At 60.6% G+C, this 16,245-nt stretch overlaps 7 protein-coding genes and 1 non-coding gene across 8 annotated transcripts; 6 read left to right on the forward strand and 2 right to left on the reverse strand.

Annotated features, from left to right (window-relative positions):
* Positions 1–31: 31 nt before the first annotated feature.
* GGTG_04346 (hypothetical protein) lies at positions 32–1,621 on the forward strand (the record flags this gene model as incomplete). The annotated part of the gene is made up of 3 exons (XM_009222141.1): positions 32–1,046; positions 1,187–1,293; positions 1,382–1,621. The coding sequence occupies 3 exons, from the start codon at positions 32–34 to the stop codon at positions 1,619–1,621; spliced, it is 1,362 nt and encodes a 453-aa protein (XP_009220405.1).
* Positions 1,622–1,707: 86 nt separating this feature from the next.
* GGTG_04347 (hypothetical protein) lies at positions 1,708–1,857 on the forward strand (the record flags this gene model as incomplete). Its single annotated transcript, XM_009222142.1, has 1 exon — positions 1,708–1,857. One exon carries the CDS (start codon positions 1,708–1,710, stop codon positions 1,855–1,857), a length of 150 nt encoding a protein of 49 aa, XP_009220406.1.
* A 587-nt stretch (positions 1,858–2,444) lies between these two features.
* Positions 2,445–2,857, reverse strand: GGTG_04348 (hypothetical protein). Its single transcript, XM_009222143.1, has one exon. It carries the CDS (start codon positions 2,681–2,683, stop codon positions 2,501–2,503), a length of 183 nt encoding a protein of 60 aa, XP_009220407.1. The 5' UTR covers positions 2,684–2,857; the 3' UTR covers positions 2,445–2,500.
* An 18-nt stretch (positions 2,858–2,875) lies between these two features.
* On the forward strand, positions 2,876–5,618 carry GGTG_04349 (hypothetical protein). Its single transcript, XM_009222144.1, has one exon. It carries the CDS (start codon positions 3,180–3,182, stop codon positions 5,082–5,084), a length of 1,905 nt encoding a protein of 634 aa, XP_009220408.1. The 5' UTR covers positions 2,876–3,179; the 3' UTR covers positions 5,085–5,618.
* Positions 5,415–8,331, reverse strand: GGTG_04350 (hypothetical protein). Its single transcript, XM_009222145.1, has 2 exons — positions 6,783–8,331; positions 5,415–6,652 (listed from the first exon to the last, which is right to left on the reverse strand). The coding sequence occupies exons 1-2, from the start codon at positions 7,696–7,698 to the stop codon at positions 6,123–6,125; spliced, it is 1,446 nt and encodes a 481-aa protein (XP_009220409.1). The 5' UTR covers positions 7,699–8,331; the 3' UTR covers positions 5,415–6,122.
* Positions 8,332–8,514: 183 nt separating this feature from the next.
* GGTG_04351 (SPX domain-containing protein) lies at positions 8,515–13,767 on the forward strand (the record flags this gene model as incomplete). Its single annotated transcript, XM_009222146.1, has 13 exons — positions 8,515–8,530; positions 8,955–9,378; positions 9,469–10,624; positions 10,707–11,051; positions 11,127–11,904; positions 11,974–12,112; positions 12,186–12,232; positions 12,485–12,558; positions 12,623–12,869; positions 13,025–13,168; positions 13,234–13,309; positions 13,423–13,513; positions 13,645–13,767. 13 exons carry the CDS (start codon positions 8,515–8,517, stop codon positions 13,732–13,734), a joined length of 3,627 nt encoding a protein of 1,208 aa, XP_009220410.1. The 3' UTR covers positions 13,735–13,767.
* A 686-nt stretch (positions 13,768–14,453) lies between these two features.
* Positions 14,454–15,554, forward strand: GGTG_04352 (hypothetical protein). The gene is made up of 2 exons (XM_009222147.1): positions 14,454–14,956; positions 15,046–15,554. Exons 1-2 carry the CDS (start codon positions 14,500–14,502, stop codon positions 15,261–15,263), a joined length of 675 nt encoding a protein of 224 aa, XP_009220411.1. The 5' UTR covers positions 14,454–14,499; the 3' UTR covers positions 15,264–15,554.
* A 305-nt stretch (positions 15,555–15,859) lies between these two features.
* On the forward strand, positions 15,860–15,959 carry GGTG_20074. The gene has a single exon. It is a non-coding gene; the product is annotated as a tRNA-Ala (tRNA).
* Positions 15,960–16,245: the final 286 nt, after the last annotated feature.

Here is a 16,245-nt window from a genome sequence, read left to right on the forward strand (position 1 = left end):
TCGAAACGCAGCTTCAATATCACAGGCCGACATGTCTTCCCGACCACGTCGCTCGGCCGCCCAAAGGGCTTCGGCGGCCATAACTGACCTAGCAGCCGACAGGGAATCCACCGGCACCTACGGCCGCACTAGACGCTCTCTAGATAACAGGGACGCGCCCTCGAGGGACCGTGACCGGTCCATGGATCGTCCGTCGTCGTCCGCCTCGGCGGACTCCCATCACGTGCCCGCCACGGGCAAGGGTTTAAAGTCACGGCAGTCCACCCACGGGTCACCCACCACTACTCGCAATGAAATCTCTGTTAAGACCCGCGGCGCACCCAGTGAGGCGGCAAGCGGCAAGAGGTCTACGCGCGGGAATAGGAAACGCTACGTAGAGTCTGAAAGCGACGAGGAGGAGGATGAGGACGAGGAGCAGGGCGTCATCCGCGTTAACAGCGCCCGGGATGCCGATGCTGATGCCGACGCCGACGACGACGATGAGATGGACATGGGCGATGAGGACGCTGATGGCGACCCGGACGATATGGACATCGACGCCGAGGGCGAAGAAGACGAAGAGGATGCTGAGGGCGAGCCCGATGACGACATGGGCGAGTCCATCGTGGTTAACAAGCCGCCCAGCAGGGATACGAGATCGAGGGCACCCGCCTCACGCAAGCCGGCCGCGGCGCCGTCCAGGAAGCCGCCGGCCCGCAAAGCGGCGGCTGCTGCTGCTGCCGCCGCCGCCGCCGCTAACGACGACGATGACGACGAGTTAAGCGAGCTGGATAGTGATGTCGGCGACCCCGACGAGACAATGCTTACGATGGCCGACGGGCTTGGTGATGAGGATGCCGACGGCGACCCAGACGACGACGTTGACGCCGAGGGTGAGGAGATCGAAGTCGCGACCAAGGCAGCCGACGAGGATGACGAGGATGACGACGAGGAGCTAGGCAGCGACGCAGGTAGCCGGGAGGAGACGCCGGATTTCACTAAGATGACCAAGCGCCAACGCGCCCGTTTTGAGGACGAGCCGCAGGAGTACATGAAGCTATCGGATGGTGAGTACCGCAACTGCAGCTGTTCCTTTTCTCTGTCTGGCTTCTTTTTTCTTCTTTTTTTTCTTCTTTTTTTTCTTCTTTTTTTTTTATAAAGCTTGCATCAAACCGCTAACCAACTTCAAACGTTCCCTTTCTTTCAGAGGTCCAAGTCAAGAAGGTGTTTACGGCCGAGGAGCTCAGCATGAGACGCTCCGAGATGGCGCGTCGGCGGCGTAACCTCAGTGACAAGCGAAACGAGGAAGTCAAGGCAAGTAGCACGTGGGGAGTCTTCATCTGGCCTGACATTTTTCTTCTCTTCATTGGTCCTAACAACACTTTTGAAATCCGAAATACAGATGGAAACAATCAACAAACTACTCAAAAAGCAGCCTAGCAAGGCAAGCCGGCGGGCGGCCGCGGCCGCAGAGAACGAGGGCGAGGACGGCGAGGGAGGCCCGCGGGCCAACCCCCTGTTCGTCCGATGGGTCAGCAACAAGGACGGTTGTCACGTTTCTGTGCCCGTCGAGATTGTCGACAGCCCGGTCGGGAATGTTTTCACGGCCGGGACGGGACGAAAGATGGTCCAGGAGGTCTGAGTTTTGGGGGGCAATAATACATCGCGGAAATGTGGTTGCGTGTAATGCGTGGAGCTCTCACGAGCTAGAGGGGGGGCTGAGGTGCCATGGACGAACTGGTACCTCTAGACCACAAGATGTTTTGTTTCGGGTGGGCTTCTGTCCGAGCTTACGCTACCCTCTGTGTGCGATTCTGGCTCGGCGGTGGCGTCTCTCGTCTTCTCTCCCGCATGGTTTTCGGCATGTTTTTCCTTTGATTGTCCCTTTCATTTATGTTTCCAGCACTGAGGGAGGCTTTATAGATCTTGCTTTGGTGCAGACGTTTAGGGAATCAAAGTTAGCCAGACACCCGCTTCCCCACGTCTCCGATAATGTTTGGAATGCTGTGACCCAGACGGCTTCTCGACACCCTGCAGATTCGCTTCTCGAGCTGACAAGTCGACGGCCAATTGGGCGTGCAGACGGTGCGCTCGGCGGTCCGCCTTTTCAATTTATTTAGTGGTTCTACCGACATATTCGGTTTGGTGCAGGTCCTTTTTTGCGAAGCTGAGTGGAGGCCAAGCATCCAAGGCACTCGTCCCGATCGTCGACTGATGCATCCATGGTGCCAATGGTGGCCAGCTTGGCCAAGCCCGACGTGCATGGTGGGGACATGTCACTAGGGAGCCCGTACTTTGGTGCTGTGGACCCATCTAATTGCCAGTCACCCAGTGAGTGTCTGTCACCCTCGAGGCCTTCGCCGTGCCCACACTCTTTGCACGAACCACCCGTGCACGTACCTACATACTAGTACATGTACATCCAGTGTTGGATGCAACCTACAGCATGCGGCCGACACTTGCGGTGTACGCTCAGTGTCAAGTGACAGACGTGCAGGCCTACACAGTAATCCCATCCCATTCACTGCAACTGCAGTAACTGCATCCTGAGAGTATTGAGGTCGTCCTCTATTAGCCGCTGCTTGGCCTCCATCATCAGCATCAACAGAAACAGGACGAAGCCCCTTGCCACTATCCTGGGCACCAAGCCTTTTGAAATACTGGGACATCCCAGGTCGAAAAATAGACAGATAGAGTTGCTCATGCCGGCACCCGATCTGGCTGTCCCCTGTTTGCTCACGATTTTCGTTGTAGGTGGCCTGTCGTGTGGCCCCTCAGCCGACCACCACCCTGGCTAGCTCCGCATATGTGTCTCTGGGTCTCCCCTCGGCCCCATTTATTGGTGTGCCTGTCCTACTTCCCCGCACAATGGACAGACCTGTCAGTTGTGAAAGCCCGGCCAAAAAGCCAGAAAAAAAAAAAGAAGGTGGACTGACTAGGAGGCAGGAAGCTTTCTTTCATCGGGCCGGCTTGGTTACTCCTGTCCGTTCTGAGTCAACTAGCGCCTACGCTTGCTTCGCCTCAAAAGCAGCCTCGCAGCCTTTTTGATTGTTCTGTCCCCGCCCTGTCACGTCGCGTGCTTGACTCCGGACCGGCTCGTGAGTCGTATAAGGAGAGCAATAAAAAGAAAAGAGCAGAGAAAAGAGCGCCGTTGAAAGTTGGAGAAGGACGCCCAACGCCAGAGAGGGCCCGCAGAAAACATGATCTTCTCAGGGCTGTACAAGAAGTCAAGGTCAAAACACCAGCCGCCCCTGGTCGTGCCCGCCGCCCAGCCCTCGCAGTACGATGCCGACCTCGTCAGCAGGGACAAGACCAAGCAGAAGGAGGCCGTGAAGAGATATCTGGCCGAAAAAGTTCGTAACGACTGGTCCTTCCAGTGGCCGCCAGCCGTCGCCGCCCCGCCAGCCTGCACCGCCGTCGCCGCCGAGGCAGCCCCCGCTCCGCCCGCCGAGGCAGCAGCCCCAGCGACCGTCGTCCCACCGCCGCTGCCGTCGGTCGAGGGCGAGGTGCTGCTGGCCTCGGACGTCGCCGACCCCGACCAGATCCCCGTCAGCGACCAGCTCTCGAGCGCAGAAACCGCCATACCCGCAGCGGCGACGACCGCCCCCGCCGCCAACGAAGCGCCGCCGGCGCTGGTGGACGCGGCCGCCGGGTCCGCGGACCCCAGGGCCGACGAGCCCATCGACTCGGGCGCCGAGGCCGACTCGGACAGCGAGTCGGTCTATAGCGTCGTCTCGGAGGACCCGCTCCGCTACCGGCCGCGCGCCGAGTGGACGTCGGACCTGTCGGACGATGACGGGGCGCGCGGGGGGCCGACCGTGTCGCCCTCGCCCTTCCGCTTCGACACGCCCGACTCGGTCGGCCCCGTCATCCAGGCCTCGGCCCAGGCGCGCCGCGCCAAGCGCCGCAGGGCGACGCGCGACGAGGCGTCGTGGAACGAGGGCCTGGCCTGCTTCACGGCCCGCCGCGACGCCTGGACCGGCGCCCGCACCGTCCGCCTCAAGCCCAGGCCGCCCGTATCGCCCCGCTCGCCCGCCTCGCCTCGCCGCAGCCTCTGGCGCTTCCGCTCCAGGGACGGCGGCGGCGGCCACGGCCACAACGACGCCGTCGTGCTGTCCTCGCCCACGGCCACCACGGCCACGTCCCCGGGCACGGCCACGGCCTCGACGCTGCCCCTGTCGCCCACCTCGCCCACCTCCTCGGCCCTCCCGCACAACGCCCTACACCTCCAGCACATCGCCGGCGGGGTCGACACCATCACTCCACCCGCCTCGGACGGCGACTCGCATACATCCTCAAAAATCCCCTACCGCCGCTTTTGCAGCACCGGGGGGCGCACCATCACAAGTAACGGCGACGGCGGTGGCGGCGGCAGCAGGACCTGCCACCGTGGCCACCACGTCCCCCCTCGCGTCCACCTACCCGGTCGAGACGGTGGTGCCGATCCCGGCGCCGCTCCTCCCGCCCGCCAACGCCATGCGCGCGTCCATCTCGCCGGCCATCTACCTGTCCATCTACGACAAGGTCGTGTCGCACTCGCTGCAGCCGTCGTGCCCCATCAACCTGGTCGACATGATGCGCAGCTGCGTCGCGGGTTGGAAGCGCGACGGCGAGTGGCCGCCCCGCCCGTCGGCCGCCGCGGGCCCGCCTGTCATGGACTTTGTGTTGACGGCCGCCGTGGCCGCGGGCGGCGGGCCCTTCATATCCTCGGCCGCGTCGGCCGCCGCCGCCGTCAGGAGCAGGCGCCGCCGCGAGCGCGAGGAGGAGGAGCTGGCCGCCGCCGCACGACGCAGGCGGGAGCGCAGAGACAGCGCGGCGGCGGCGGGGGCGGCGGGAGGAGGAGGTGGTGGTGGTGGCCCGCGGCGCTTGAGCTTCGCGGGGCTCATCGGCCGCGTCAGCAGCAACGACGGCGGCAGCGGCGGCGGCGAGGAAGGGAGCTCGCCGTCGTCGCCCAAGGGCATCCGCAAGAGCATCCAGCGGGTCCTAGGGCTAGGCCAGCACGGGCACGGGCATGGGCACTCACAGTCTGTGGGCTCAGTGGGGAGTCCGCCACCGCCGCAGTGAGGGGGCTTTGGGTTCGGTATTCTTGTTCTTCTTTTTCATGATTCCTTTTCTGTCTGTCGACATACGTCACACATGACCCCATGACAGCCCCTCCGTTCCGAAGGCAATAATGATGTTGCTAGATACCCGGGTGACAAAATCTCTTTTCTCTTCCTAATAATTTGTATGGTCTGTTGGACCTGGGCGGGGTGATCCAGGCTGGGCCCTTGCTTGTGGTGCTGGATGTTGTAGATCTCTGGGGTGATCTTCATGTCACACTACTCTGTCTCGCGTTTTGGACTACATGTAGTTTGGCACATCTTGATCGTTTGGACACCTGATAAGGTTTTTTGCAAGGCCTGTCATGTCGACTGCCCATCTTGAGGCTGTTATCATGTGATGGATAGTATGGGCAGATGCTAGGGATGGGCGGGAGCGGACGGAGCGGAGCGGAGTGTAGGGGCGCTTTCTAGCTTTGTATTTTGGTTCCATTTTTGTTTTCTTCTTGGTTAGGTGTAATGAACCAGCAGCAATGACAGCGAACTAAACATAATGTTATCACGAACAGTCACACGGGCGGATCCATATGTGTCTGCGTGCGTGCATGTCTTTTGTGTGTGTATGTGCGTATTGGCCTGTGGTCGTCGGCTGCCACGTGCACGCGCCAACAGCGAGTGAAGCCTCGCCGCCGACTAATGCAACAGCCCGACTAGAGCACATCGGCTACTGGCTTTTCTTGGTGTGCTGGGGATGGATGTGACACAAGGCCCCGGCATTCGGCCGTCCGGGAGGGAAAGAAGCGAGAGAGCGCGTCCCGCCAGGTGAGGTGGGTGCAAATAGCGGTATAGACCATCGCTCGCTTCTGGTGCGGGGATGGGTTTGGTTTGTAACCTATCTGTTCTTGGTTCTGCCAGGGGTGGTCTTGGATCCAACCAAACATGTTACCTTTTCGCCACTACATGAATGACATGGTTCCCGAGAGCCAATTCCATATGTTCCTTCCAGCTGTTTTTGTTTCCTCTGTTTTTGCAATCTTTTCGTGTTCGCTTAAGCAACTCCCAGCCCTAGATACCCAACTTGTCCGCCCTGCCGGCCCGCATTTATGACGCATCCATCCCCCCTCGGCCCTCGCCCTCGCGCGGGTCCGGCACCGGCGTCCGCCCGCGCTTGCGCTTCCCCGTCGGGCCGCAGCCGTTGACCATGGCGGGCGGTGGCGGCGGCGGCGGCGGCGGCGGCGGCGGTGGTGGCGCGGTAGCCGCAGCGTCGGCGGCATCAGCGGCTTCGTAGGATCCCGGGGCGGGCCCGTACTCCCTGTCGATGGCGTCGAGCAGCTGGGCCAGCGGGACGTGGACGGGGTCGGCGTCGGCGGCGTCGGCGATGGCGGGGCCGTGCAGGTACGAGAGCGACAGGGGGAGGCGGCACTGCGGGTCGCCGGCGACGGCGGCGCGCACGTCGAGCCCCTGCACCAGGGTGACGGGGCCCCAGCCCTCGGTGTGCTCCGTCTTGTGGATGGCGTCGAGCCAGACGCCGACGGGCGGCAGGCCGTCGAGCATCAGCTGGCTGCGCGGCCGGTACTCGACTATTATCGAGACGACGCAGCGGATGTGGCCGTTGCTCTTTTCGATGTAGTCTAGATGGTGAGTGGGGGTTTTTCGTGTGAGCTTCTGGGCTGACTTGACTGCCTCTAACGGGGGGCAAGGGAAGCAAAAGTGAACGAGATGGCAAGAGAGAAAAAAAAAAAAAAAAGAAGACAAACATACCTCTCGCTCTTCGGGCCGAAAAGCGATCGTTCGAGAAGCTGATCTCGACAACGATGCCCGGGAAGTAGTGGTCGTTATCGTTGCTGCCGTCCGACACGTACCCGATGCCGGCGTCCGGGCACGTCTCCTCGACAACGAACCCGCCGTCTCCCGTGTCGGCGCCGATGAACCGGATGGCCGTCTCGGACTGCTCCCACAGGTTGTCCGACTCGGCCATGCCCAGCACCTCCTCGAGGCGGGCGAACAGCAGCCGCGTGACGGCCAGGCCCAGGCGGCCGTGCAGCGGGCCGGGCCGGCGGATGGTGAGCGTCGGCGCGGGGCTGAGGAAGTAGTCGAGCGCGACCGTGTTCTCGACAAAGGCGCCCAGCTCCTCGAGCGTCAGCGCCAGGGGCGGCTGCAGCTGCCCGACGGCGTCCTCGAGGTCCCAGACCAGGAGCCGCCGGCGCGACTCGGCCGCCTCGACCGCAGCAGCCGCCGCCGCTACAACCCCTGTCCCTGTCCCTGCTGCAGCCGCGGCCGCCGCCTCTACCGCGAAGCCCGCGGCCGCCGCCTCGGCCGCCGCGTGCCGGCGCCGCTGCTGGGCCAGGCGCGCCGCCAGTCGGTCGTTCTCGCTGGGCGGCCAGAGCAGCTCGTGCAGGGCGAACCACTGGTCGGGCGATAAGGGGAAGTTGAGGCGCTCGAGGTCCTCCGGGTCGATGATGGCGAGTGCCGACTCCCCGGCCGTCGTCGTCGGTGGCGCTGCTACTGCTCCTGCCGCCGTCCTCGCCACGGCGATGCGGTCTTGGCCTCGCTGTATGGCGATGAATGCGCACAGAACGTCCAGGGCGCTCCTGACGGACGCAAAGGTGTCCTGGTCCTCCAAGGGCGGTGTTGGCATGCCTGCCGACATGGCGTCTGTAATGTCCATCGAATCCATGGCAGGGATGTGAGGCGCAACTTGGTGTTGGAGCGACTTGACACCAGCGGGCAAAAAAGAGACGTGGGAGGGAACGGGGGCCTCAAATAAGTAGGTGCTGTTGTATTGGTGGTATGGGGGTACCTAGCTGAGGGGCTCATGCACAAGGTTGTTGGTGATGGATGGCGTCCTTTTTACATACAGACAGCGCCGCTCACCTGGGTTTAGGCAGGCGACTGACAATGTGGCGCGCCTCCAGACCATCATCCATTCCGGCCCGGCTGCTAACTGTGCTGCCCATCCCTTGGCCCCCCTTCACTTGTTCTTGCCGGCCTATTCCTCGTTTGGTGCTGGACGCGAGCCTGGCCAAAACCACCATGCCTCCCTTGCATTAAATAGCCCGACCAGTTGCTCACCAACGCGCCCCAAAATAAAAAGGAAAAAAAAAGAGAAGAAAAGCCAATCACTATCTGCTCGCTCGGCACCGACTCTCCCTTTTTCGGACTCCTCGCCCATTGGATTGGGACTGATAAAAACGCGCGCCGGGGTCCCTGGTCCTGGCAATCATCTTGGCAAGCCGGTCGCTCGACGCCTCGCCCAGGATCGGGACACGGCTTCCGCGCGCCTCTTGTGCAAAAATAGAGTGGAAAGACGTTGATCCAGACCTCAGATGGCTGGGGTCGTCTGCATCTTCGTGGAGCCCGGGGGAGCTGAATGGGCGGCTTTTCGGGGCCAGCCCAGGCTCGCCTACATACTGCATGTCCATTTTGCATGCCAATTTAGACCTTTAATCGCTCACTCGCAGACTCCCACTTCAGAGCCTAGAGGATTGGCTCAATGGGAGTTGACAAAGGTTTGGTAAGGTGAGACTCGTCAAAAGTCCAAAGCACATCATAAATTGAGAGAGCACATGCCATCACGGACATTGAGTTGTCTCACCTGGGGGCGACCACGCCCGCTGGCCACTGTGCCTCCTGCCCTGCCCCATGCGCTGATGACCTAACAGAATAGCTGTGATCCACACGTGGAGTTTCGAGTGGCCAGCAGCAATCCAAGCTTTGCTTTGGTGTGTACAACCGCCTGGCCAAGCTGTGCCCGCGATCGGGAGCTCCATTATGTTTCCATGACCAACGTATTTGTACTGGCTTCTCTGTTCAACAGCCACCGCTCGTGTATTTACCTACTTATAGGCCATAAGAACCGCCAGCCGAGACGTCGACTTGATCCTCGACTCTGCAACTGCCCCAACCCCTTCCCCTGATGTCTCCGCCTGACAGAAAAGGCGCACGCGATCGTCACCATTCCGGCCCTGGCCTTCGTCGGGAATCCCTCCTCTGCCCCCACTCCTCCTCCTGCCTCGGTCGAGACCTCAGCCATAGCTGAACGAACGAACGGAGCACCCGCAGGAGACGCAGCCCGAGGAAGAGGAGGGAGTAGCGCCCCGCTAAGGCGAGACCTCGACCGCTCGGACCCCCGCCGCCGCCTCCACCACGGCGCCGCCTCGGTGGAAGACGAGTACGAGCTTGAGGAGCTCTCGCCCCAGCCGCCCATCAGCGACCACCCTCCCGAGACAGAGAAGAGAGCGGCCAAGCGACGGTGGCTGCAGGAGCAGGACGACATGAAGTTCTCCCACAGCATCCAGTTCAATGCCGTACCCGACTGGAGCAGCCACTACATAGCCTACAGTAATCTGAAGAAGCTGTATGACATGATGCCAACCCCCCCGCTTCCGTGTAGGCGGCACCGTCCGGCACGCTACTAACACGTGCGCTTTTCGCTGCCAACCACCAGAATCTACCAGCTCGAGAAGACCATCAACCACTCGCTCGCCACCGATGCCGAGTCGAGGCCCCTCATCCCCGGCGACGAGGATGCCGAGAAGGTGTTTGCCCGGGCCCTAGACGTGGAGCTGGAGAAGATTGCGTCCTTCTACCAGGTCAAGGAGCAGGAGCTCGTCGACGAAGTCAACCTCCTCCTGAGGGACATTGGAGACTCGGAAAGCGAAGGCGACGACAGGCATGGCGGCACCCTGCGCACACAGGCGCCAGAACGATCCCTCTCTACGCTGGTGGACGCCCGCCGCAGCAGCATGATGAGCCGCGGGTCGACCGAGGGCGGCGACGACGACGACAGCGACGAGGAGGAGGAGACGACCGCCCTGGCGCGCAAGCGGCGGTCGAGCGTCGGCACCTCGCGCCGAGGCGGGCGGGCAACCGACATGGCGGCGTCCACCGAGCTGTCGCGCTCGGGTCGGCGGCTTAGCACCACGTACGACGACTACGCCGAGCAGGCGGCCCTCTACTCGACCGACATCATGCTCAAGCGTCGCATAGTGGCGCTGTACGTGCAGCTGTGCGAGCTCAAGTCGTACGTGCAGCTCAACAAGACGGGCTTCCGCAAGGTGCTCAAGAAGTTCGACAAGATATGCGATCGCCAGCTGCGCCAAAAGTACATGGAGTCCACCGTCGAGCCCGCACCGCCCTTCCGCCCGGAGGCGACCAAGCTGATCGAAGGTCACGTCGCCACTATGGAGCGCGCCTACGCCGACCGTGTCGCCCAGGGCGATCTCGCCGTCGCCCGCCGCGACCTGCGCTCGCACCTCCGCGAGCACGTCGTCTGGGAGCGCAACACGGTCTGGCGTGACATGATCGGCATGGAGCGGCGCGCCGAGGCCGCCAGCCTGGGCCGCGCCCTGCTCGGCCGTGACGTCGCCATTGGTGCTGCCCGCCTGCAGGGCGACGAGGAGGCCGCGATTCCCACTAGGGAGATTTCCACTCCGCTAGGCCGCTTCAGGTGCCCAGTCTGGCTGTTCAGTACCGCCATGCTCAACCTGATTGTCATCATAGCCATCTTTACCGCGTTGCTCGTCGTCCCAACAATGGATAGCCCCGAGCAGCAGAACTGCCTGGCGGTGCTGGTGTTTGCCAGCTTGATGTGGGCAACCGAGGTATGTGGCCAGTATCAAGCAGCCTCTTGTATGGCCCAGGTCTTTATGGCCTAGGTAATCTTAAGTCTAACGCATCCTACAGGCCATCCCTCTCTTTGTCACCTCCCTGATCATACCGTTTCTCTGCATCGTCCTGAGGGTGGTCCGAACCGACGATCCGGAGCATAGGAGGCTCAGCTCGAAGGAGGCGACAGCGTACGTCTTTTCGGCAATGTGGACGCCCGTCATCATGCTCCTGCTTGGTGGCTTCACCCTCGCGGCGGCGCTGTCCAAGTGCAAAATCGACAAGAGCCTCGCCACCTTTGTGCTCAGCAAGGCCGGCACCCAGCCGCGGACCGTGCTCCTGGCCAACATGCTGGTCGCCTCCTTTGCGAGCATGCTGATCTCCAACGTCGCCGCCCCGGTCCTGTGCTTCTCCATCATCGAGGTGAGACATGAAGAAGAAGCCCGCCGCATGCTCTTGCCTTGTGACCGAAATCATGCTAACCCGGTCGCCCTTTAGCCCCTACTTCGAAATCTTCCCAATGGCTCGCCAATGTCCAAGGCTCTCATCATGGGGATTGCCCTGGCGTCCAACATTGGCGGCATGCTCTCGCCCATCGCGTCGCCCCAGAACGTCATAGCCATCGGCCTCATGCAGCCCGAGCCGACGTGGGGTGACTGGTTCTTCATCGTCATCCCGGTCGGCCTGGTCTCCATCGGTATGATCTGGGTGCTGCTCCTCGTCACCTTCCAACCCGGCAAGGGCACCAACATTGTGCCCATCAGGCCCGTCAAGGACCCCTTCACCGGCACGCAGTGGTTCGTCTCAGCCGTGACGATCGCCACCATCGGACTGTGGTGCGGCAGCCACCAGCTCGAGGAGTTTTTCGGCCACATGGGCGTCATCGCCGTCATCCCGCTTGTCCTTTTCTTCGGCATTGGCCTCCTAACAAAGGAGGACTTCAACAACTTCCCCTGGACCATCATCATCCTGGCCGCTGGTGGCCTGGCGCTGGGCAAGTCGGTCACGTCGTCGGGCCTGCTGCATACGCTGGCCGACGACATCAGCGGCCGCGTCGAGGGCATGAGCCTCTATGGCGTGCTGGTCGTCTTCTCGTCGCTGATCCTGGTGATTGCCACCTTTATCAGCCACACGGTCGCCGCCCTCATCTTCCTGCCTCTCGTCCGTGACATCGGCCGCAAAATGGAGGAGCCGCACCCCAACCTGCTGGTCATGGGCGGCGTGCTGATGTGCAGCGCCGCCATGGGTCTGCCCACGAGCGGCTTCCCCAACATGAGTAAGTGCTTCTGTTTCTCCTTTGCCTGTCCAAAAGACTACGTGCGTCTTGACTGACTCGACCCAACAGCCGCCATCATGAAGGAGGACGCCACAGGCCAGAGATATCTCCAGGTGAAGCACTTCATCGGCAGAGGTGTCCCGAGCAGCATATTAACCCTGGTGGTCGTGGTGACGCTCGGGTACGGGGCGATGAGGGTCATTGGCATGTAACTGCTGCTAGTCTACGAAATCCACAAGCAAACAGTCTCGCCGCCACAGACATGTATAGCTTTGTATTAGTGCCCTAGTCGCCAGTAACGGTGGTAGCGTCATGCCGCCAGGGTTGCGTGCGTCTAGCTCTATCGTGCAAGTGCGGGCACAGTACCTCTTAGAGAGCATGCCGTCAAGTCGATCCTAGATATACTTGGTGTGTCCTTTTTGAGGTGTCTCTCTTCGGATGTCTTGCATGTACATTATATATATATATAGGGGCCCGACTGAACCCACAAGTTGTGTTCCACAAGTCCCTGGGTAGTTTGGTGTTTATTTACCTACCTTCCGAGGAGTATGTGGCATCAACCAGCTCATCGGGGAGATAGAGGCCGATGTCGGCGGTGCCCGAGTGGTCGACATCCCGGCCGTCAACAAGGGCTCCAACAATTACGTTCTTTCAGTCCCTATTAGCATGATATCGCGCTTAAAATACACTAAAGCCGAGAGAAACTCGTCGAGGCCAGGGCTTCGACATCAAGCTGTCAAACGGCGACGGCGTTGTCGCGCGCTTGGCCCGTGGCGATGTCAACATGCCCGACTTGGATGGCTTCCCCATCCACGAGCAAGTCGTCGAGGTCAGGTTTGAGGCGGCAGCCTGCCAACTGCTGCGCTCAGAGCCCGGCATCCTGGCCTCCCGCCTGCTCTACCACCGCGCTCCGGTGCTCCGGGCCGGGCCCGGAGTCGAGGTTCCGCGGGATCTTGCGGGCCGTCGTTTGTCCCTGTTCGAAAAGGCACAGATGGAGAATAACATATCTAATGATCTCGGCTTAGAAGGGAAGGTGTGTGCCCACATCTGGGTTTGTCTTTCGCGCTCGACTTCTGGCCGTTCCCCGCCAATCCATGACCAGAATGATGTGCTGGCCCAGGCCCCGTCGCCGCCGCGGCCAAGCAGTCTCTCCTGCGCCTAATCCCGCGCATCATCCCCGAGGGGGCTTCGCTGTATCGACTCGTGCTCGAGCACGGCGACTTTGGCATCCACAACACGACCATCACGACCGACGTCGCAACCGGTGGGCCCCTTGTAACACCCTTGTAACACCCCTGTTCGACTGGGAGACGGGCCACATCGTGCCAGCCACCTTGTCCGACCCGATGGCGGTGGCCGTTGACCTGACGACGGATGACGAAGCCGCCCCCAGCGACCAGGAAGAGTACGTGGAATAGCCGAGGCAGTATATAAAGGTATGTATCCTTTTTTCATGACCCCCACCGCACGCCAGCCTGGTACAAAAGACTAATCCAACCTCCCACCTCCTTCGCCTAGGTCCTCTTCGGCCAAGCGCGCGGTTACGAGAAGGCGATTAGGCAAGGGAGGGACGCGCGGCACATCTGGTACTCACTGTGAGACTGGCGAGGTGAGGACCCAGGGGCTTTTAGTAATCTAGGGGCCTGGGCTGAAGAGCGGATGGTGGAACTTCGCGGGGAGGAACGGGCCTGAACGGCTCATCGTATCAAAAGCGCACACCAGCTGGAAAACACAACACAGGTGGGCGGGAAGCCCGGGCTAAATACATTCTTTGTTGCCAAAGCGGCTGATACAGGAATTTGGAAAGAGGAGGAAAGGGGTTCATGGTAGCATCAGACATGGCAGAGTTCAGAGTGAAATACATGATAATATCAAGGTGTGTTCGAACTAAATTTACAAACCACTAGGTACATAGGTATCGGGTAATGTATATGCCTATCTATCCACCCCATTCGAGGCAACTGGTGGGATAAAAACCGTGGCCCCGGTGCGACAATCTTTAAACTGGCCACCCAAACAGCTCCCCTCGAGCGGTCTATGAGCCTGCTTCGTGTGGCCTTTCACCCGCGGCACCCCCGAGCCGGTTACAACGAACGAGCATGGTGTGAACCGTGGAGTGTGCGCCGGGGCAATATAAAGTGATTCGGGAGTTCGGGTTGGGTGCTTATGATGGCGCCACGGGCCATTGACTTGGTCACTTGATGTGTTACGATGACAGCCACTACTAGCATTTGTTTGACTTGTATCGCCTCTAAATGCGCCAGCCTTTGTTGCCCGCCATTCAAACAGTAGGCAGGGCCGGGAAAGCACGTAACGCAAGCGCCAGCGCACATCCCGGGGTTGTGGACTGCGAACAACCAAGGCTCGTCACCCGCACGTCGGCGGGTGAGGAGGTCTTTAGGCGTGATGCCTGCGCGGCGGTGATGCAGTTAGCCTTTCCCGTGGTTCGGCCCAAGGGCGGGCCAAATCACTCAGGCCACGAACCCTTCACCTGTATAAATTCCCCTCCCCCCATACGGGACGAACGATGAACGACGAGGTCCGTCCATCTACCACCTCTCCCCTCGACTATCACCACAGCTCCAAGCCACCACAATGTCGGAATACGAGGCATACTACCCAGAAACCTCTAGCGGACTCCAGTCGCCGGCCCTGGCGGTCAACAGGTCCGACGCCCTCGTGGCCGAGGAATTCCACAACCTGTGCCTCCGCCACGGCGTCGACCGCCCGTCTGGTCTGTCCATGTTCCGACACAACGTCGAGCCCGGGGCCGAGGGGGAGCACGCCCGACCGTACCGCTACTCCCTCGACGGTGGCGCCGTCGCCGTCGTCGTCGCCGTCTTCACCTGCGGGTTCAAGTTCAAGCGCGAGGCCCCGGACCCGGCGGAGGCCGAGTCCGCGGCGCTGCCGGCCTTCGTCACCGAGTTCTGCGAGCTGGTTCGCCGCCACGGCGACCGGGGGGCTTGTGAAGTCCGCAGCCGCATCAAAGGCGACGACAAATCCGGACGCGTCCAGGTCATCGAGGGCCGGGCCGAAATCCTACTCCGAGGAGGTAAGTTTCTCACCCAGCTTTGCCATTTTCCCACCCCACACCCACACTTTATTATTCGTATGTTCCTTGTCCAATACATTATCCTCCAGTGCCGAGGGAGCGGTCTTCCTTCGAGGCTGGCATGCGGGCGGGATACCACCGGGACCGCTACATGGAGGCTTTGAGAGAGGAGGAGGCCCGCCGCCTACCCGCCCTTTGCGCCCACCATCAGCCATTCGCGCCGGCCTGCGCTTGTCACCAAACGGCCCCGAACCCATCAGCTGCCATCGTGCTGCCGTTTCGGGCTTGCAGGCATTTTGAGATGTAAAGCGGGGCCGATCTATCTGAGGAGGCGGCCGAGGCCGGAGAGGAGCCCGAGTTGAGCCCGTCGATGTCTCGTGGCTGTGGCTCTTTCAGTTCCGATGAGTGGATGGCCAAGGAGCGAGTAAATCCAACTGCTGGAGAGCTGGGGTATGTCTTGCAAAGCCTTAGCCCGCGATCACATGAATGGTCAGCTAAGGTTCCCCTACACTAGCAGCAATTTCACTTCGCGCCGAGCGGTCTCTAGGTCCTTCAAAATGCAAACCTTCATCTTGACGTTGTCGGCAGGTCACAGTTGGGAGATGGCACATGAGCGCAGGGATTTATATCGCCTAGATATTTCCCTCATTTTGCGTGCGCTTCACAGTGTCAAGGCATTACTGTCTTCTCCCATCCAATCTTTTGTCCAGCCCTACGCTATGTTTGCATTTTTCCCTTTCATATCCTGCATTCATTAGTAGTTCTATTTCGTCTCTGGCCCTCCTGGCTGCCCAGCTTAGAGGAAATGGGGCCCACCACCTCCCTAAAATCCACTCAGAATTGGCCCAAGCCACATTGGAACATGGAGCCCACAATCCCGGCCAATGATATGCAACATCCACAGGGCGAATGGTTTAGGGGTATAACGTTCGCTTCGCACTGCGCATCACAGGATGTGCAACGGCATTGCGAAAGGTCCGGGGTTCGATTCCCCGTTTGTCCAAGCTTTTTGAAGTGCAGATGTAGTGGGCCAGACTTGAGCATGCGACATTATTATTATTATTGTTATTTTTGCCCTGGCTGTATGTTTATCCAAGTGCTTTATTTAGTAGGTAGCTAGCTATCTTCTAATGTAAAGTTACCTTCACGCTTAAATGCAACCCTGGAGACAACATGAGGTGCCACGCATGTGTTTTGCCTTTGTGGCGTTTGTGGGCGTGCGCTGCTCGGACACTTCATCAAGCCGAGGTGTTGTCAATATCGTTATATAAAATAAAATAAAAAAATCA

Source organism: Gaeumannomyces tritici, assembly GCF_000145635.1.
Source record: "Gaeumannomyces tritici R3-111a-1 unplaced genomic scaffold supercont2.2, whole genome shotgun sequence".
NCBI classification, from domain to species: Eukaryota; Fungi; Ascomycota; class Sordariomycetes; order Magnaporthales; family Magnaporthaceae; genus Gaeumannomyces; species Gaeumannomyces tritici.

Coding starts and splice junctions, on each gene's coding strand:
- GGTG_04348 (XM_009222143.1), bottom strand. CDS start 2,683: ATGAGCAACTCTATCTGTCTATTTTTCGACCTGGGATGTCCCAGTATT.
- GGTG_04349 (XM_009222144.1), top strand. CDS start 3,180: ATGATCTTCTCAGGGCTGTACAAGAAGTCAAGGTCAAAACACCAGCCG.
- GGTG_04350 (XM_009222145.1), bottom strand. CDS start 7,698: ATGGATTCGATGGACATTACAGACGCCATGTCGGCAGGCATGCCAACA. Junction 6,653..6,782: donor TTCGGCCCGAAGAGCGAGAG/GTATGTTTGTCT, acceptor CTCACCATCTAG/ACTACATCGAAAAGAGCAAC.
- GGTG_04352 (XM_009222147.1), top strand. CDS start 14,500: ATGTCGGAATACGAGGCATACTACCCAGAAACCTCTAGCGGACTCCAG. Junction 14,957..15,045: donor CGAAATCCTACTCCGAGGAG/GTAAGTTTCTCA, acceptor ATTATCCTCCAG/TGCCGAGGGAGCGGTCTTCC.